Here is a 19,429-nt window from a genome sequence, read left to right as displayed (position 1 = left end):
TGATCTATTGGATTGCAAAGTTACTGGAGAAAGAAGTGTCAATTGCATTGGTGTGGGTGTGGAATTGTTCCTAGTTTCCACTGCCCACAACAATGTTGGTTAGACCCAGAGAGAGTATGTATTAACTAACAGTTACCTTTACTGATTTAGTTAGGAGCTAAATTCAGTTTTGTTAAAAGCAAGAATGCACTTCATACAATTTTAAATGTCTGTGTGCATGCCCACTAGGTTTCTCTAACACTCCCTGAGAATAAAAAGGCTAATGTCCAGGAAGTGAAGTTCACGTTACCCAGACATCCCTCAGTCCCTGCAACTTCGACATACAAAATGCTCTATTCTTATCCCCTTTTCCTATCAGTTTGATTTTGATTTCATTGTTTCTGATTTATCTAGCTAGTTTATGTCAACCCTTCATTGGATCTGACCCAAGGCTACTTTAGCTCATTACTCTTCCACCAAAGGAGAATTTGTGCCTTATGTCACCTTTTTCTCTCCCAGAGCCAGACCCATTCAAATCAGTTCTGGCTGCCTCAAGCCAGTTGCTGAGCTCAGGTTACTTTAGTGCACAGATAGCTCTTTTCAGCTCTACTCACCTGGCCAACAGAATTACACGAAGGCCAGGCCGTATACGGTGACATAATTACTCCTTGAAAGACTGTGACCAAACTAATTAGCTTTTAGTAACAACTGTGATATCAAGCTTTTTTCCAGATTCGTAACAATACAATTTAACTTGTCAAATTCTTAATCCACTATGATGGGATTTGAGCCTGGCCCTTCCGAAATGATAGTTGAGACTTTTGGATTACCATTTGGGAGGCACGACCATGTTCCTGCCATCCACAGCCCATTGCCTCTACTTAAGTGCTCACATCGTGTCGAAAACCACCCGCTTAAATCTATATCCTGCTAGTCTTTTGTACATCTAGCTGGACAGCAGTTGTTAACCAAAGACCTTATGTGGGATTGTAAACTCTGCAAAATGTTAAACCAGAAAATGCACAGTTGCTGCTGCAATCTACAAGTAACTAATTGGTCCTGAAGCACAGGTACTAATGAAAAGACAAAAGAGAAGCCCTATTTAGATGCACTTCCTGTTTCTTTTTTTTAAACCAGGTATTCCTTCTCAGAGGATGGTTCATTGCATATTGGCTCAGCTCAAGTAACAGATACAGGCCGTTATCTATGTATGGCAACCAATGCAGCAGGAACAGCTCGTAAGAGAATTGATGTACAGATCTATGGTAAATGCATTTCAAATCATTGGCATAAATTGCTGATAGCATCTTGGATCCTATCTGATTTGCTGTTAAAGGTCTTGAACCTATGCACAGGGAGGTTTCACTTTCAAAATAGAAGGCTGCTTCTTTTAAAAACGCAAACAACAGGAATTCTGGAGAGGCTGGAAATTCAAGCAACACACATCAAAGTTGCTGGTGAACGCAGCAGGCCAGGCAGCATCTCTAGGAAGAGGTACAGTCGACGTTTCAGGCTGAGACCCTTCGTCAGGACTAACTGAAGGAAGAGTTAGTAAGAGATTTGAAAGTTGGAGGGGGAGAGGGAGATCCAAAATGATAGGAGAAGACAGGAGGGGGAGGGATGGAGCCAAGAGCTGGACAGGTGATTGGCAAAAGGGATACGAGAGGATCGTGGGACAGGAGGTCCGGGAAGAAAGACAAGGTGGGGGGGGAACCCAGAGGATGGGCAAGGGGTATATTCAAAGGGACAGAGGGAGAAAAGGGAGAGTGCGAGAAAGAATGTGTGTATATAAATAAATAACAGGTGGGGTACGAGGGGGAGGTGGGGCATTAGCGGAAGCTAGAGAAGTCGATGTTCATGCCATCAGGTTGGAGGCTACCCAGATGGAATATAAGGTGTTGTTCCTCTAACCTGAGTGTGGCTTCATCTTTACAGTAGAGGAGGCCGTGGATAGACATGTCAGAATGGGAATGGGATGTGGAATTAAAATGTGTGGCCGCTCTGTCCGCCAGAGAAAGCAGGATCTCCCAGTGGCCACACATTTTAATTCCACATCCCATTCCCATTCTGACATGTCTATCCACGGCCTCCCCTACTGTAAAGATGAAGCCACACTCAGGTTGGAGGAACAACACCTTATATTCCGTCTGGGTAGCCTCCAACCTGATGGCATGAACATCGACTTCTCTAGCTTCCGCTAATGCCCCACCTCCCCCTCGTACCCCATCTGTTATTTATTTATATACACACATTCTTTCTCGCACTCTCCCTTTTCTCCCTCTGTCCCTCTGAATATACCCCTTGCCCATCCTCTGGGTTCCACCCCCCCCCCCGTCTTTCTTCCCGGACCTCCTGTCCCATGATCCTCTCGTATCCCTTTTGCCAATCATCTGTCCGGCTCTTGGCTCTATCCCTCCCCCTCCTGTCTTCTCCTATCATTTTGGATCTCCCCCTCCCCCTCCAACTTTCAAATCTCTTACTAACTCTTCCTTCAATTAGTCCTGACGAAGGGTCTCAGCCTGAAACGTCGACTGTACCTCTTCCTAGAGATGCCGCCTGGCCTGCTGCGTTCACAGGCTGCTTCTTTTGAAGTCACATCAGCTATAAGTGTCTTCAGTTAAGTTATTTTATTAGAGTTACAGCTTGGAACAAGTCCTAATGGACCATTGAGCTGCACCAGCCAACAACCCACCGATTTAATCGTAGGCTGATCACGGGACAATTTGCAATGCCTGATTAGCTTACTAACCGGTAAATCTTTTGATTGTGGGAGGAAACTGGAGCACCCTGGGAAAAACCCATTCACAGATAGGAAGGAACGTACAAACTCACTTACAGAGGACGCCAGAACTGCGCTCTGAACTCCAACGCCCCGAGCTGCTGTGCGAACCACTAAACCACTGTGACACCCATTGTAAAATCAGTTGATAATGCGAGGCAGAATCCCATGCAATGCACATTTTATTTTACCTTTGTCTGCTTTTAGATTAACATAGAAATGCTAAAAATAGGAGCAGGAATAGAGCATTTGTCCCCCAGCACTGCTCTGCCACTCATTACTGTCATCTCAATACCACATTTCTGCTCTCATGGGGAAGATCAACTTCTGTATTTTGTACTAGAACAGGCTGAGGAATCTCAGGAGACCTGCTACTTTCCAAATAATTGTAAACAATTAAAAACATTGGGAAGAATTTTTCACATGAGCAAATAAACTTTACTTCTTGAATAGAATGAGTTTCATAGGCCCCTTAATTGCAATACCACCCTTATCATGTGTATTTCTTTGTTAAATTTGATTTTTGTTCATCAGGCACTTCAGACCCATTTACGAATGATGCTTCATTTTCTGGCACATAGTTTACACTGTTCCTATAAAAGGTCACTAAGATGAAAGGTTATCATTTTTCTCTCTCCACAAATGTTGCTTGAGCTGAATCGTCTATTTTTAGTTTGGATGTGCACCACATAATGTGTCTCTAGCTAATTACCTTCTCTTACTTTCAATGCACCAACTACCAATGCTCAAAAGAAGCAGAAAATATGGTATTTAATATGTCATGCTCACTTCCAGTACAGGATGTACTGTCTATGTTAAATTGCTATCGCATTTCTTATGAGTAATGTTTCGTTATTAGAACTAAGCAACTTTCACAGATTGTTATCTATCTGTGCAAATGAGCCACACAGTTCCATTGAAGCATTCATTGTATGATTAAACAGTTCCGTTTGTCCAAGTCAGTTTTCCATGATCTCTTCCAGTTCCTCCATCCATTGCTCCTGGCCTCAACAATATCACCATTCTAGTCAATGTGCAGACCACTCTGGCTTGCGAAGCTTCTGGTATCCCAAAGCCAACAGTCAGCTGGAAGAAAAATGGACGCCTACTCAGCACTGATCAGAATCAGAATATGTACAGGTGATTATACCTCGTGGTCCTGAAAATAATGATTTATAATTTATAAAATCATGGAATCATAAGAAACAGTCACAGGCCCTTCAGCCCACCACACCCATCCAACCACCTATCTATAATCCAGCATTTCATCTAGAACTTACAGTGCCTTGCTGTTTCAATGCTCATCGAAGTACTTTATGAATGTGTGAGAGCACCCACCTTACCCATCTACTCAGGTAGTGCGTTTCATATTCCAGCATCCTGGGTGAAAAGATTCTTCCAAAGATCCCTTGAAAATGTTGTTGTCTGGTTTCAGATAACCCTGCTGTGGTGAAAAGTTGCTTCCTATCTACAGTATGTCCCCCATTCCTTTCATATCTCCTTTCATCCTCCTCTGCTCCAGGAGAAACAAATTCAGCCAATCCAGTCTCTTTTCAGAAGCTTCAAAGTGTCTCAAAGAATTCAGCAACTTCTCAGAAAGGCAATGACAATAAATTTGCCCTTGTTTGATTGACTGTGTTTTATTATTTTCACATCGGTCCTTACACTCGTAAGACAAAATAATCATTTGCTGAACTGAATCTGAATCAGAATCAGGTTTAATATCACTGGCATATGTTGTGAAATTTGTTGTTTTGCAGCAATTGAAATACATAATTTATTTTTATATGTTCTTATCATAATTTATAATTTTTATTATTAACTAGTGCAAAAAGAGATGTAAAAATTGAAGTAGTGTTCATGAGTTCATTGCCCATTCAGAAATCGGATGGTGGGTGGTAAGAAACTGTTCCTGAAACTGGAAGTTTATACTAAAGAAGAGGTGACAGGTAATAAGTGAAGCCAGGTGAGGGCGAGGGTAGGTGTTGGGGGGGGGGGGATGGAATAAAGTGAGAAGCTGAAGAAGGAGGAATCTGATAGAGTAGAGTGGACCATGGGAGAAACAGGAGGTGGAGAAACACCATAGGCAGGTAATAGGCATATGAGGAGAGGAGAAGGGATAAGAGGGAACCAGAATGGTGATTCAGTGTTACTGTCTTCAGGTTGGAGGATACCCTTGAACATCCTGACAGAATAATCATCAATTTCTCCAGCAAATGGTACTTTATTCCCTTCCCCCTTCATCCATTCTCTATTGTTGCTCCCCTCTTACCTCTTCTCTTCTTGTCACCTGCCCATCACCTCCCTCCGGTGCCCCTCCTCCTTTCCTTTTCCCCATGGTCACTCTCCTCTCCTATCCTCCTCCTTCAGCCCTTTACCTTTTCCACCTATCACCGACCAGCTTTTCATTTCATCCTCCCCTCCGCCATTCGTCTACCTTCCCTCTCACCTGGCTTTACCTATCACCTGCCAGCTTGTACTCCTTCCTCTCTCCCCACCTTCTTATTCTGGGTTCCTTCCCCTTCCTTTCCAGTCCTGATGAAGAGTCTCAGCCTGAAATGTTGTTTGTTTATTCCTCTCCATAGATGCTGCCTGACCTGCTGAGTTCCTCCAACATGTTGTATGTGTTACCTTTGATTTCCAGCAGCTGAAGACTCTTTTGTATTTACTCTGTGAAAAATTCTGTCCTTTTGTTATTGCAGTAAGAAAAAAATGCTATATTACTTCATTATATAAAAAATGCTGTATGATATCACAGCGGTGCTCAGTCAGACCAGACTGAATAGCTTGTCTAGTGAGGCTTTATGGGCAGAACTGAAGAATAAGAAAGGTATGACCACATTAATAGGATTGTATATAGACCACCCAACAGTTCATGGGATTTAATGGAGCAAATGTGTAGAGAGATGGCAGACTGTTGCAAGAAGCCTTATGTGATAGTAGGTGATTTGAACTTTCCACATACTGACTGGGACTGGAATACTGTAAAAGAACTGGATGGGAAAAAGTTTGTCAAATGTGTTCAGGTAAGTTTCTTTAATCAGTACATAGAGAAAGAAAAGCAGATGTAAATAAGATTAAAAGGACGCAGAGAAAATTTACAAGTATGTTGCCAGGACTTGAGGACCTGAGTTATAGGAAAGGTTGAATAGGTTAGAACCTTACTCCTAGAATGTAGAAGATTTAGGGGAGATTTGATGGAGGTATACAAAATTATGAGGAGTACAGGAAAGGTAAATAAAGCAGGCTTTTTCAACAGAGGTTGGATGAGACTACAACTAGAAGTCGTGGGTTAAGGGTGAAAGATGAAATGTTGAAGGGGAACTTCACTCAGAGGGTGGTGAGAGTGTGGAACAAGCTGCCAGTGCAAATGGTGGATGCTGGTTGATTTCAACACTTTAAGAGAAATTTGGATAGGTACGTGGAAAGGAGGGGTATGGAGGGCTATGGTCCCAGTGCAGGTTGATGGGATGAGACAGAATAATGGTGCAGTACGTACTAGTTGGTCCAAAAGGCCTGTCTCTGTACTGTAGTGTTCTATGACTCAATGACTCTATTTCTCCTTCCTTCATTGCCCAATCCAAGACCAATGCTCCATGGGCCTTTCAGCATTCCCAGCCTGTTTTACAATCTCTTTTTTTTAAGGATTAGATTTATTTGTCACATGTAGATTGAAACATGTGGTGAAATGTGTTATTTGCATCAACGACCAGTGGTTGATGGTAGTGATTATCATGATCGAGTGATGTACACATTGAGAATGAATAGTAGTTTTGAGTGCACTTGACCTACGAGCAAGTCAAAGAGCTTAATACGTTGTACAAGTCCTTGTGGGTTGTGCGCTGCAGGAACCCTCAGAGCGGACCTAAGCCAAGACATTGGAACTCAGTGAAAGCATGTGGAGCACAGGCCTAGGCTACCCATCTTTCCTGATTGAAAGAGGATTCAGTTAGGCAGTGGACCAAAACAATGTGATAAAAGGAAACATTTATCATGAGTTAACTATTTTAATATCTTTGCATTAGACTGCTTTCCTCTGGTTCACTTGTAATCATCTCACCCACTGTGGAAGACACGGCACGTTATGAGTGCAAAGTCTCGAACCATGCTGGAGAAGATCAAAAAGCCATCCAGCTTACTGTTCAAGGTGGGTATTATCAAATTAAGTTGCAGCTGATTTTTCACTTTGAGAGCATGATACTTACAGCTTCATCTTGTTTAATGCATGCTCTTGTGCTTTATTTTAACACAGCTGACAACCTACTTACTTTTAATAACTAGAGTAGTTGCGGGTTAATTGCAACACATCAGGATTAGAACATTTTGGCCCAGTTAAGCAGCTGCCATAATTGGTCGAAGTCTCGTGAAAACAGATAAAATGGTATAAAAGGACAAACTGAGTAGTAAATTATGTATTAAATTAAATATTGGAACAAATTAGAACACTACCAATAGTACTACAGTATAAAACTGTGTATTAGTTCCTAATAGTAATCAATAGAAGAATTCATCCCTAATGCACAATGAGCAAAATCATTACAGACACCAAGTGCAGATAGTGGATTGACTTCATACAATGTTACCAATGACTGCATTCTCCAAATACTCATTTTAATTGTAACATTCAGCATGACTGTTGATGCCTTCAAATTTTTTATAGTTCCTAACTTGTTGAAGTAGTGAAGTCATTTAATTTTCACTCCTGGACAATTCTGGCATCTCCAAGCTTGAATGTTTGAAACGGCAGTGAGAAAAACAGTTCTGAATTGTCTTGCTGCTTATTCCTCGTCAACTGTCACTGACAAAAAAAAAATCACTTTTTTTATGCACAATACACACATAACTGATGCCATTAAACAACTGATCGCTCTAAGTGCAGTGTAGCATCTAACAGCCACAGAAGAGCATGTGACTGGTGCTAGTTAGAACCTATACGGCAACAGTCTCCAGTGGCAAAGTGTCCCAAATAAATGAAAGGAATCCCTGCAATCTTCTCAATTAGTTTTTGTTCTTTAAGAGTTGTCCAAAATAAGTGACTGCTCCAATTAGCCAATGGCCAATTAAGTGGAATCCACTGTATTACCCATAGTAATATTAATGGAACCACAATTTATTAAAGTAAGTTAGTCAATTCTTTACTCTGAAAAAAATATACTGTGAGTTTTGATATCAATCCAGATGTACAGGAAGGGGGAATGTCCACTCTCCACTTCCCTTCACAAATACTGCTGAATTTATATTCCTCTGTATACTCATGTATCAGGTCACATCACCTGTTGCATAAAATATGCAGAGTCCCATTGATACAAATAACCTCTCAGTATGGAATTCCATCTGTTGCTATTGGAATCATTTACCTCAGTTAATAACTTGCTGTGATTTAATGTTTATTGCCATACTTAGAAAAATGGTTGGTTAATTAGACCATAAAACCAAAAGATAGAGCTTCAGAATCAAAGCTGCTCTGCTATTTCATTATGGCTGTTCCAATTTTCCTCTCAGCCCCAATCTCCTGCCTTCTCCCTGTATCCCTTCATGCCCTGACCAATCAAGGATCTATCAACTTCTGCCTTAAATATACATAAAGACTTGGCCTCCACCTCTGCCTGTGGCAAATAATTCCACAGATTCAACACTCTCTGGCTAAGGAAATTCCTCATTATCTCCGTTTTAAAAGGACACCCCTCTATTTTAAGGGTGCGGACTTAGACTCTCCTACCATAGGAAACATCCTCACCACATCCACTCAATCAAAGCCTTTCACTATTCCAAAAATGCTGGTGAACACAGTAGGCCAGGCAGCATCTATAGGAAGAGGTACAGTCGACGTTTTGGGCCGAGACCCTTTGTCAGGACTAACAAATTTCCTTGTGTTTGCCTTTCACTATTCAATAGGTTTCAATGAGGTTACCCCTCGTTCTTCTGAATTTTAGTGAATACAGGCCCAGAGCCATCAAACACTCTTCATATGACAAGACATTCAATCCTGAAATCATTTTCATGAACCGCCTTTGAACCCTCTCCAGTTTCAGCACATCCTTTCTAAGATAAGAAGCCCAGAATTGCTCACAGTACTCCAAGCGAGACCTCACTAGTGCTTTATAAAGTTTCAACATTATATCCTATCTTTTATATTCCAGTCCTCTTGAAATGAATGCTAACATTGCATTTGCCTTTCTCACCACAGACTCAACGTGCAAATTAACCTTTAGGGAATCATGCACAAGGTCTCCCAAGTCCCTTTGGACCTCAGTATTTTGAATTTTCACTTCATTTAGAAAATAGTCAAACCTTTCTTTTCTCCTACCAAGGTGCATGACCATACACTTTCCAACAGTGTATTCCATCTGCCATTTCTTTGCCCATTCTCCTAATCTGTCTAAGTCCTTTTGTAGAAAAATAAGTACATTCCCCTCCACCTCTCTTCATATTGTCTGCAACTTTTACAACAAAGCCATCAATTCCATTATCCGAATCACTGACATACAACATAAAAAGAATTGGTCCCAACACAAACCCCTGTGGAACACCACTATTCACTGGCAGCCAGTCAGAAAAGGCTCCCTTTATTCCTTCTCTTTGCCTCCTGCCAATCAGGCACTGCTTTGTCCATTCAAGAAACTTCCTTGTAATGCCTCATATGTGGCACCTTATCAAAGGCCTTCTGAAAATCCAAGTACGTAACATCAACTGATTCTCCTTTGTCTATCCTGCTTGTTATTTCTTCAAAGAATTCCAACAAATTTGTCAGGCAAGATTTTCCCTTAAGGAAATCATGCTGTCTACGGCCTAATTTATCATGTGCCTCCAAGTACCCTGAGACCTCATCCTTAATAATCGACTCCAATATCTTCCCAACCACTGAGGTCAGACTAACTGGCCCATTGTTCCCTTTCTTCTGACTTTCTCCCTTCTTGAAAAGTGGAGTGACATTTGCAATTTTCCTGTCTTCCGGAACCATTGCAGAATCTAATGATTCTTGAAAGATCATTACTGATGTCTCCATGATCTCTTCAGCCACCTCTTTCACAACTCTGGGGTGTACACCATCTGGTCCAGGTGACTTATCTATCTCCAAATCTTTCAATTTCCCAAGAACCTTCTCTCTAATTATGGTAACTTCACACACATGCCCGCTGACTCCTGGAACTTCCACCATACTGCTAATGTTTTTCACAGTGAAAACTGATGAAAAATACTTATTCAGTTTGTCCACCATTTCATTGTCCCCCATTACTACCTCTCCAGCATCTTTCTTCAGCAGTCCAATATCCACTCTCGCTTCTCTTTTACACTTTATGCATCTGAAGAAATTTTTGGTATCCTCTTTAATATTATCGGCTAGCTTACTTCTGTATTTCATCTTTGCCATCTTAATACTTTTCTATTTGCCTTCTGTTGGTTTTAAAAGCTTCACAATCCTCTAACTCTCCACTAGTTTTTGTGCTATTATATGCCCTCTCTTTGGCTTTTATGTTGGCTTTGACATCTCTTGCTAACCACAGTTGTGTCATCTTTGCTTTAGATTACTTCTTCCTCTTTGGGATGTATATATCTTGTGCTTTCCAAATTCCTTCCAGAATTCCAGCTATTGCTGCTCTGTCATCGTCCTTGCCCATGTTATTTTCCAATTAATTTTGGCCAACTCCTCTCTCATGCCTCTGTAAATCCCTTTATTCAACTTTAATACTGATACATCTGACTTTAGCTTCTCCTTCTCAGGTTTCAGGGTGAATTCGATCATATTATGAGCACTTGTTCTAAGGATTCTTTTACCTTAAGCTCCCTAATCAGTTCCGGTTCATTGCACAACACCCAATCCAAAATAACTGATCCTCTAGTGGGCTCAACCATGAGCTGCTCTAAAAAGCCATCTCATAGGCATTCTAGAAATTGCCTCTCCTATAATCCAACACCAACCTGATTTTCCCAATCTACCTGCATATTAAAGTCCATGACCATTGTAACATTGTCCTTTTGGCATGTATTTTCTATCTCCCATTGTAATTTGTAGGCCATATCCTCACTACTGTTTGGAGGTCTGTATACAACTCCTACCAGGGTCTTTTCACCCTTGCAGTTCCTTAGCTTTGACTGCAATGATTCAACACCTTCTGGCCTTATGTCACCTGTTTCTTATGATTTGATCTCATATTTTACCATAGAGTAACGCCATACCCTCTGCCTTCCTGCCTATTCTTTTGATACAATGTATACCCTTGGATATTAAGCTCCCAGCTATAATCTTTCAGCCACCTACAACATCATACCTGCCAATTTGGAACTGTGCTGCAGGTTCATCTACCTTATTCCATAATCTGCACATATTGAAATACACCTTCAGTCCTGTATTCAACCTTTTCAATTTTGTTCGCCTTTTACATTGCGACACATTCTGTTGACTACAATGTTGCCCTATCAACAGCCTCCCCTCACTACACATTGCCTCTGTTTGTAAACCAGCGACCTCATCATCAGCACTATTATCAGCCTTTCATATGATACTTATTGCATTGAAATATAGGCAGCTCAGGACACTGGTCACACCATGCTCAACCTTTTGATTCCTAACTCTACCTGAGGTCTTGCCAATATCTACCTCCACAACCTCTTCATTAACTGTTCTGGCGCTGTGGTTCCCATCCCCCTGCAACTCTAGTTTAAACCCCACCATGCAGCATTAACAAACCTTCCCACTAGAATATTGACCACCTCCAGTTCAGGTGCAAGTCGTCCTTTCTGTACAGGTCCCACCTTCCTGGAAGAGAGAGCAACAATCCAAATATCTTACGCCTTCCCTCCTACACCAACTCCTTAGCCATGTATTAAACTGTATTAGTTGGTTTAAAATGTGGATGGGAATAAAAAGACATCTGTAACTGTGTGTGTATGTGTCTTTGATTGTGTTAGTTCATGTGCATTTTTCAGGTTAAGATCATCTCCATTCCAACTCATGGGTAACTGCCACACTCATGTTCAAGTAAAAACTGAAAAATTAGTGTTGAGTGTCTTTTGTTTGGAAGTTGGGTTCATTAATATCAAAGCTACTTATTTTTCCTACCAATAAAATGCCTCTTGACAAGAGTGCCAGTTGTTCTTCTTGTGTTAGATTGATTCAGCTCAAGTAGAACTATTGGCCCTAAGGATCATCAGAGTCTCTTTTCCACCCATCTGAGATATTTATCAGGAGTGCTGTTTACTCAGGGCCCTTGCCACTGTCCATGATCCTTCCCATCCATTCAACAATCTCTTTGATCCTCTACCATCAGACAGGAGGTACGATAGCATTAAGACAAGGACTTTTAGAATGAAGAAACAGCTGCTTCCCCTGGGCTGAGAGGACTACTGAACTCCCAGCCACCACCCAGATCTTATCACAAATGAGGCGGCAGAAGTATTATACTGTTTGTTTTTTAACTTGTGTAGTAAATGCACCTTATTATTTCTTAATTTAATGTTGGCAATATTACTTTGTATTGCATGTGTGAATTATATGTACTGTATTGTGCACCTTGGTCCGGAGGAGCATTGGTTCGCTTGGCAGTATACATGTGTACAGTTGAATGTCAATAAACTGAACTTGAACTTTCTGTTTAGTTCCTCCTTCAATTGCTGATGAGGCGACTGATTTGTTGGTAACACGGTTGACACCAGCTGTTATTACTTGCACTGCCTCTGGAGTCCCAGAACCAAGGATTCACTGGACCAAAGATGGGGTCAGGCTGCCAGCACAAGGAGAAGACTATCTCATTCTCTCCACAGGTAATAGTGTGAACAGATTCCTTGAAGTTCTGGAAATTATGGAGGGGTACAATACCTGAAAGATAGAGAAAAGTAAGCTTCTATATATATAATCTGCCAGAATAAAAATAAGAATCCATTCTTTGTTTGCCAAGAAGCTGCAATGTTGTACCTGCTGCTTGATGGTAGTAATGAGAAGAGGGCATGTCCTGGATGTGAGGGTCTTTAATCATGGATGCTGCCTTTTTGAGGCACTGCCTTTTGAAGATGTCTTCATGGTGGGGAGGCTTGTGCCGGTGACAGAGCTGGTTGAGTCTACAAACTTCTGAAGCCTCTTATCATTCTGTGCATTGGCGCCTCCATACCAGGGGATGATGCAACCAGTCAGAGTGCTGTCCACAGTACATCTGTTCAAATTTGCCTTTGGTGACATACCACATCTTCTCAAACTCCTAATGAAGTGTAGCTGCTGGCGTGCCTTCATTGTGATTACATGAACATGGTGGGCCCAGGGTAGATCCTCTGCGATGCTGATATCCAGAAACTTGAAGCTGTTCATCCTTTCCACCACTGACCTTTCAGTGAGGATTGGTGCAGCTCCTCTGACTTCCCCTGTTTGAAGTCTACAATCAGTTGTTGCTGACAATGAATTCAAGATTAATATTGCGATACCACTGGAAGTGAGCTATCAGCCAATATTAAGCATAAAGTTTATACATGGAGAATATATTGATTGGCTACATCACAACCTAGTATGGAAACACCAAGGCTTTTGAATGGAAAATCGTATAAATTGAGCATGCAGAATACTAAGGACATTAAGGATATTTTCCTATATAAAGACACACCGCAGAGATTAAGTCAGCCTGCAAGTAAAAATATGTTTTCATTGACTTTAAATTTTAAGGAAGATCTTATCCATTTTAATTATTTTGTTACCTTTCTGATTACTTTAACATGTAGGCACCTTTTGGCTTGTGACAGATCTTTATTATTGTACAACAAGTAAACTATAAATATATTATTATTGTACAGTTAGCTTTTCTTTCACCACAACTTCTTGTTAATTCAGGAACAATTGAGATCAGTGCTGCCCAGCTCAATCACACAGGAAGATACACATGTATTGCAAAGAATGCTGCTGGCTCTGCACGTAGGCAAGTCAATCTCCGTGTGCAAGGTAGGTAGTTATATTTACACAATTTTATTTCCATGATCAGGAATTAAAACACCATTCATTGTGAAGTAAATTACTTTTGTTTTCATCACTATTCCTTCCCAATATCACAGTCATGCCAATTTACTCAATCATTCAAGGGACGATTTAATCAGTTGTATAAGAATCTCCAGTCACCAGGAGTTTATTGTATTGCTTTTCTTTGTTGGATTGCATAATTTTGAAATCAAATATATTGTAAGCATATAGCTCTTCAAGAAAGAACAACTATTTGCAACTCCAGTTGGTTTTAGACTGAGCTAATAGTCACATTTCAGAACACTCTCTACTTTTACTTACTCTTAGGACTCTTAACTTTGGCCTTAGTTTTATCTACTGTTGAAAAGTAGGTTTAACTTGTTCAACCAAATTCTGGCCATCATACCTCCTCCCAGTCTGGAAGCGAGATTGTCAGAGATACTCTCACCCAGGTTCTTACTCATACAGTCTCAATCAGCGCTTATGTTTCATGGCTTTCAATAGGTACAAGTTGAAATTTCAAATCCTCATTCTAGCCTTCAAATCTCTCTGTGATATCACTCCTGGCCTTTTTTTCAGTAACCTCTAGCTTTACAAACCTTGTAGATATTTGTGCTCCTCCAAATCTGATCTCCAGATCAAACCCACCATTGGCAGCTTTACACTGAGCTGCCAACACTTTGGAATTCTCTGTGAAACTGCTCCCCTATCCATCTTCCCTCCTTTTAAGATGCTCCTTGAGAGGTGATCTTAATGAAACACACAAGACTCCTGCTGACATGAAAGGATAAATATCAAAATGTTGTCACAATTGAGAAACTCAAACAATGGGACATAGTTAGAAGATTAGTCGTTGGTCATTTAAAAACTGAGGTGTGGAGGAATTTGTTCTTGCAGAGCATGAAGAACCTCTGGAATTCTCTACCCTGGAGGTTTGAAGAGGTTAGATCTTTTAGGATATGTAAAAGAGAAGTAGATAAAATTTTGAACAGTCAAGGAAGAGAGGCTGATGGGGAACTGACACAAAGGAGACATGTGAATACAGGGCAGGCCTGAGGGGCCAAGACACCTCTGCATACTGCTGTATTCTTATGTTCTGAAGTTTTGTATCCATCTTATTTCCCTGTCCAGTTGCTTCACTCCAATGGCTTTCGATTTCTTTACATTTCCCAGTACCATTTCACTTATTTTATATTTCTTTGTTGCATTTAGACTAATTACGTTTTTCTGCACAGTTGACTAGATAATTTTTTCTCCTTCCTCAGTCAAAAGTTTTCCTCTCCTATGAAGCACACAGCTGAACTCCCCCCTCTGATCCCAGCCCTCATCCGTGCCGGATCTTTACCATCCCCTCCGACCTTCAACTGTCTGAGGCAGAACGCTCTGTCCTCAGTAAGGGCCTCACCTTTGTCCCCCTTCGCCCACACCTCAGCGAGTTCCGTGTTCGCCATGATGCAGAACTCTTCTTCTGCCGTCTCCGTCTCTGAGCCTACTTCTTCGGCAAGGGCTCTTCCACCCCCACCGATGACCCCTTCTCCCGCCTTCAACCCTCCTCCTCTTCATGGACACCCCACTCTGGTCTTCTGCCTGCCCTGGATCTCTTTATTGCTAACTGCCGACGGGACATCAACTGTCTCGACTTCACCACACCTTGTTCCAATTCCAACCTCACTCCTTCCGAACACTCTGCTCTCCACTCCCTCCGCACTAATCCTAACCTTACTATTAAACCCACTGATAAGGGGGGTGCTGTTGTAGTCTGGCGCACTGACCTCTACCTTGCCGAGGCACAGCGACAACTCACAGATACCTCCTCTTATTTGCCCCTCGATCGTGACCCCACTAAGGAGCACTAGGCCATTGTCTCCCACACCATCACCGACTTTATCCGCTCAGGGGATCTCCCACCCTCTGCTACCAACCTTATAGTTCCCACACCTCGCACTTCCTGTTTCTACCTCCTACCCAAGATCCACAAACCTGCCTGTCCTGGCAGACCTATTGTCTCAGCTTGCTCCTGCCCCACCAAACTCGTTTCTGCATACCTCGACACGGTTTTATCCCCCCTTGTTCAATCCCTTCCTACCTATGTTCGTGACACTTCTCACGCTCTTAAACTTTTCGATGATTTTAAGTTCCCTGGCCCCCACCGCTTTATTTTCATCATAGATGTCCAGTCCTTATATACTTCCATCCCCCATCAGGAAGGTCTCAAAGCTCTCCGCTTCTTTTTGGATTCCAGACCTAATCAGTTCCCCTCTCTGCTCCGTCTAGCGGAATTAGTCCTTACTCTTAATAATTTCTCCTTTGGCTCCTCCCACTTCCTCCAAACTAAAAGTGTAGCTATGGGCACCCGCATGGGTCCTAGCTATGCCTGCCTTTTTGTTGGCTTTGTGGAACAATCTATGTTCTGTGCCTGTTCTGGTATCTGTCCCCCACTTTTCCTTCAATACATCGATGACTGCATTGGCGCTGCTTCCTGCACGCATGCAGAACTCGTTGACTTTATTAACTTTGCCTCCAACTTTCACCCTGCCCTCAAGTTTACCTGGTCCATTTCCGACACCTCCCTCCCCTTTCTAGATCTTTCTGTTTCTATCTCTGGAGACAGCTTATCTACTGATGTCTGCTATAAGCCTACTGACTCTCACAGCTTTCTGGACTATTCCTCTTCTCACCCTATCTCTTGCAAACATGCCATCCTCTTCTCGCAATTCCTCCGTCTCCGCCGCATCTGTTCTCAGGATGAGGCTTTTCATTCCAGGACGAGGGAGATGTCCTCCTTTTTTAAAGAAAGGGGCTTCCCTTCCTCCACCATCAATTCTGCCCTCAAACGCATCTCCCCCATTTCACACACATCTGCTCTCACTCCATCCTCCCGCCACCCCACTAAGAATAGGGTTTCCCTGGTCCTCACCTACCACCCCACCAGCCTCCAGGTCCAACATATTATTCTCCGTAACTTCCGCCACCTTCAGCGAGATCCCACCACTAAGCACATCTTTCCCTCCCCCCGTCTCTGCTTTCCGCAGGGATTGCTCCCTATGTGGCTCCCTTGTCCATTCATCCTCCCCATCCTTCCCCATTGATCTCCCTCCTGGCACTTATCCTTGTAAGCAGAACAAGTACTACACATGCCCTTACACTTCCTCCCTTACCACCATTCAGGGCCCCAGACAGTCCTTCCAGGTGAGGCGACACTTCACCTGTGAGTCGGCTGGGGTGATATACTACATCCGGTGCTCCCGATGTGGCCTTCTATATATTGGCGAGACCCGACGCAGACTGGGAGATGGTTTTGCTGAACACCTACACTCTGTCCACCAGAGAAAGCAGGATCTCCCAGTGGCCACACAATTTAATTCCACATCCAATTCCCATTCTGACATGTCTATCCATGGCCTCCTCTACTGTAAAGGTGAAGCCACACTCAGGTTGGAGGAACAACACCTTATATTCCATCTGGGTAGCCTTCAACCTGATGCCATGAACATTGACTTCTCTAACTTCAGCTAATGCCCCACCTCTCCCTCCTACCCCACCCATTATTTATATACACACACATTCTTTCTCTCACTCTCCTTTTTGTCCCTCTGACTATACCCCTTGCCCATCCTCTGGGATCCCCCCCCCTTTTCCTTCTCCCTGGGCCTCCTGTCCCATGATCCTCTCATATCCCTTTTGCCAATCACCTGTCCAGCTCTTGGCTCCATCCCTCCGCCTCCTGTCTTCTCCTATCATTTTGGATCTCCCCCTCCCCCTCCCACTTTCAAACCTCTTACTCACTCTTCCTTCAGTTAGTCCTGACGAAGGGTCTCGGCCTGAAACGTCGATTGTACCTCTTCCTAGAGATGCTGCCTAGCCTGCTGCATTCACCATCAACTTTGATGTGTGTAGCTAAACTTTGGGTCAGCTACAGATTTCTCGATCGTGTCCCCTGCATATACCTCTACCCACAATAAAAGTCAAGAGACTAGTTTTGAGCCCTGTAGAACCCACTGGTAGCAATCCTCCAGTCACAAAAGCACAACTCAACCACTATCCTAAGCAGAGTTTGAATCCAATTTCCCATGAATCCTGTGCATTTCAACTTTTTTGCCCACTCTGCCATGCTGACCTTAGTCAAAAACTTCACTGAAATCCGTTTGACCTACTACAGTCATTCCTCTCATCAACTCTACTTCTTACTTTCTGAAAAAAAATAAGTCAAGTTGGTCTTTATTCTCTAGAGCACAGGTGAATGAGGGGAAATCATATTGAGGTATACAAAATTATGGGGGTTATAGGAAGGGTAAATGTTTGCAGGTTAAGTAGAACTGGAATTAGAAAGCATAGGTTTAGGGTGAAAAGTGAAATGTATAAGGGAAATATGATGGGGAGCTTCTTCACTCAGAGGATTGTGTGAGGATGGAACGAGCTGCCAGCATAAGTGATAGATGTGAGGTTAATTGTAATATTTAAGAGAAGTTTGGGTAGGCACATGGACGAGAGGGTTATGGAGGGATATGATCCAGTTGCAAATAGAGGAAACTAGGCAGAAGACCAGGCTGGCATGGAGTAGATTCAAGTACGTTTATTATCAAGGAACATAAAAATTATACAACCTTGAGATTTGCTTGCTCACAGGTAGCCACAGAGCAAGAAACACAAAAGAATCCAATTAAGGAAAAAAAGTAAAAACAAAAATAAAGGACCACAACACTCAATGCACAAGAGACAAAGAAATACGAGCCATGCAAACAATTGAGGCAAACAACAGCATTCTGAACCAAGAATGAGTCCTCAGATCCACAGCCCAGAGCAGCTCCAAAGCCTCACTTATCAGCTCATCATATTAGCAATGAACAGGAAGAAAAGCCTGCATCTGAGCAGTGGCAGTCTGTGACTTTGGTCAGACATGACCTTCCCTGAACAAAATAACGTAGCCTGTCCTCAATTAATCTATTTTTTCCTAAGTTAATGTTTACTGTTGTGCAGAATACATTCCTATAATTAAAAAGCTGATTGAATCAAATTTCTTAGTTTATCCCTTCCTCTGCAGTTTCTTCTCTTCTTTGTTTTAGCTGATTGAGATGTATTTCATTCAAAACTAGAAGCTTATCCACTTTTCCCGATGCTAATCCCAGTAGTACTTTCTCTTTTTAAGGCATTATCTGTCCAATATTTCATACTCTTTCTCCTTATCTACAGCGTCGGTATTATCCATATCTTTTGTAAAGACAGCTGCTAAGTATTAGTTAATGATTATAAGATCAGAGAAACACACAGCACAGAAACTGACTCTTTCAGTCACAACACTTGTACTGGTTATGGTGACCATCTGTATTAGGCCTGTAACCCCTTATATCTGTCCTATCTAAGTACCTGTCTGAACACCTTACTGAACTTACCTTTTTGATTGCTAACAAGCCATGCATGTTAAGTTCTTATCTTTTACACACTTACAGAGTTTTTTTTTACCTATTTTATTTTTACAGGCCTTCCCCTTATCCTTATAGTCTCTGGGCTTTCTGCTGCATTAAATTGGAATTAGGTTCTTGGTATCTGCACAAATATTCCTTTCACCCTACAAGATTTGTTCACTAAAACTAAATCTGGAATTCACACCCAGCTACTTTGTTGAATGTGCAAAAGAAATTGTCATAAATTTAATTCTGGAAATCTGTGTCCTCTATCATTTACACTGGTTATATCTCCGTTAATATTGGAATGACTGAATTCACCCACATATTGCT

General features: G+C 42.1%; 1 protein-coding gene across 2 annotated transcripts in view; it reads left to right on the top strand.

Annotated features, from left to right (window-relative positions):
* Positions 1 to 19,429, top strand: part of hmcn1 (hemicentin 1) — a 514,861-nt gene that overhangs the window by 420,909 nt on the left and 74,523 nt on the right. For both annotated transcript variants that reach the window (XM_072273998.1, XM_072273996.1), the window contains exons 74-78: positions 1,117 to 1,244; positions 3,742 to 3,898; positions 6,784 to 6,905; positions 12,356 to 12,520; positions 13,572 to 13,679. In XM_072273998.1, the coding sequence (XP_072130099.1) occupies positions 1,117 to 1,244; positions 3,742 to 3,898; positions 6,784 to 6,905; positions 12,356 to 12,520; positions 13,572 to 13,679 (680 nt within the window). The remainder of the gene's footprint in view (positions 1 to 1,116; positions 1,245 to 3,741; positions 3,899 to 6,783; positions 6,906 to 12,355; positions 12,521 to 13,571; positions 13,680 to 19,429) is intronic.

Source organism: Mobula birostris, chromosome 12 (assembly GCF_030028105.1).
Source record: "Mobula birostris isolate sMobBir1 chromosome 12, sMobBir1.hap1, whole genome shotgun sequence".
Lineage (NCBI taxonomy): Eukaryota > Metazoa > Chordata > Chondrichthyes > Myliobatiformes > Myliobatidae > Mobula > Mobula birostris.
The sequence above is the reverse complement of the archived record's forward strand: the minus strand, read 5'-3'. Positions and strand labels throughout refer to the sequence as shown.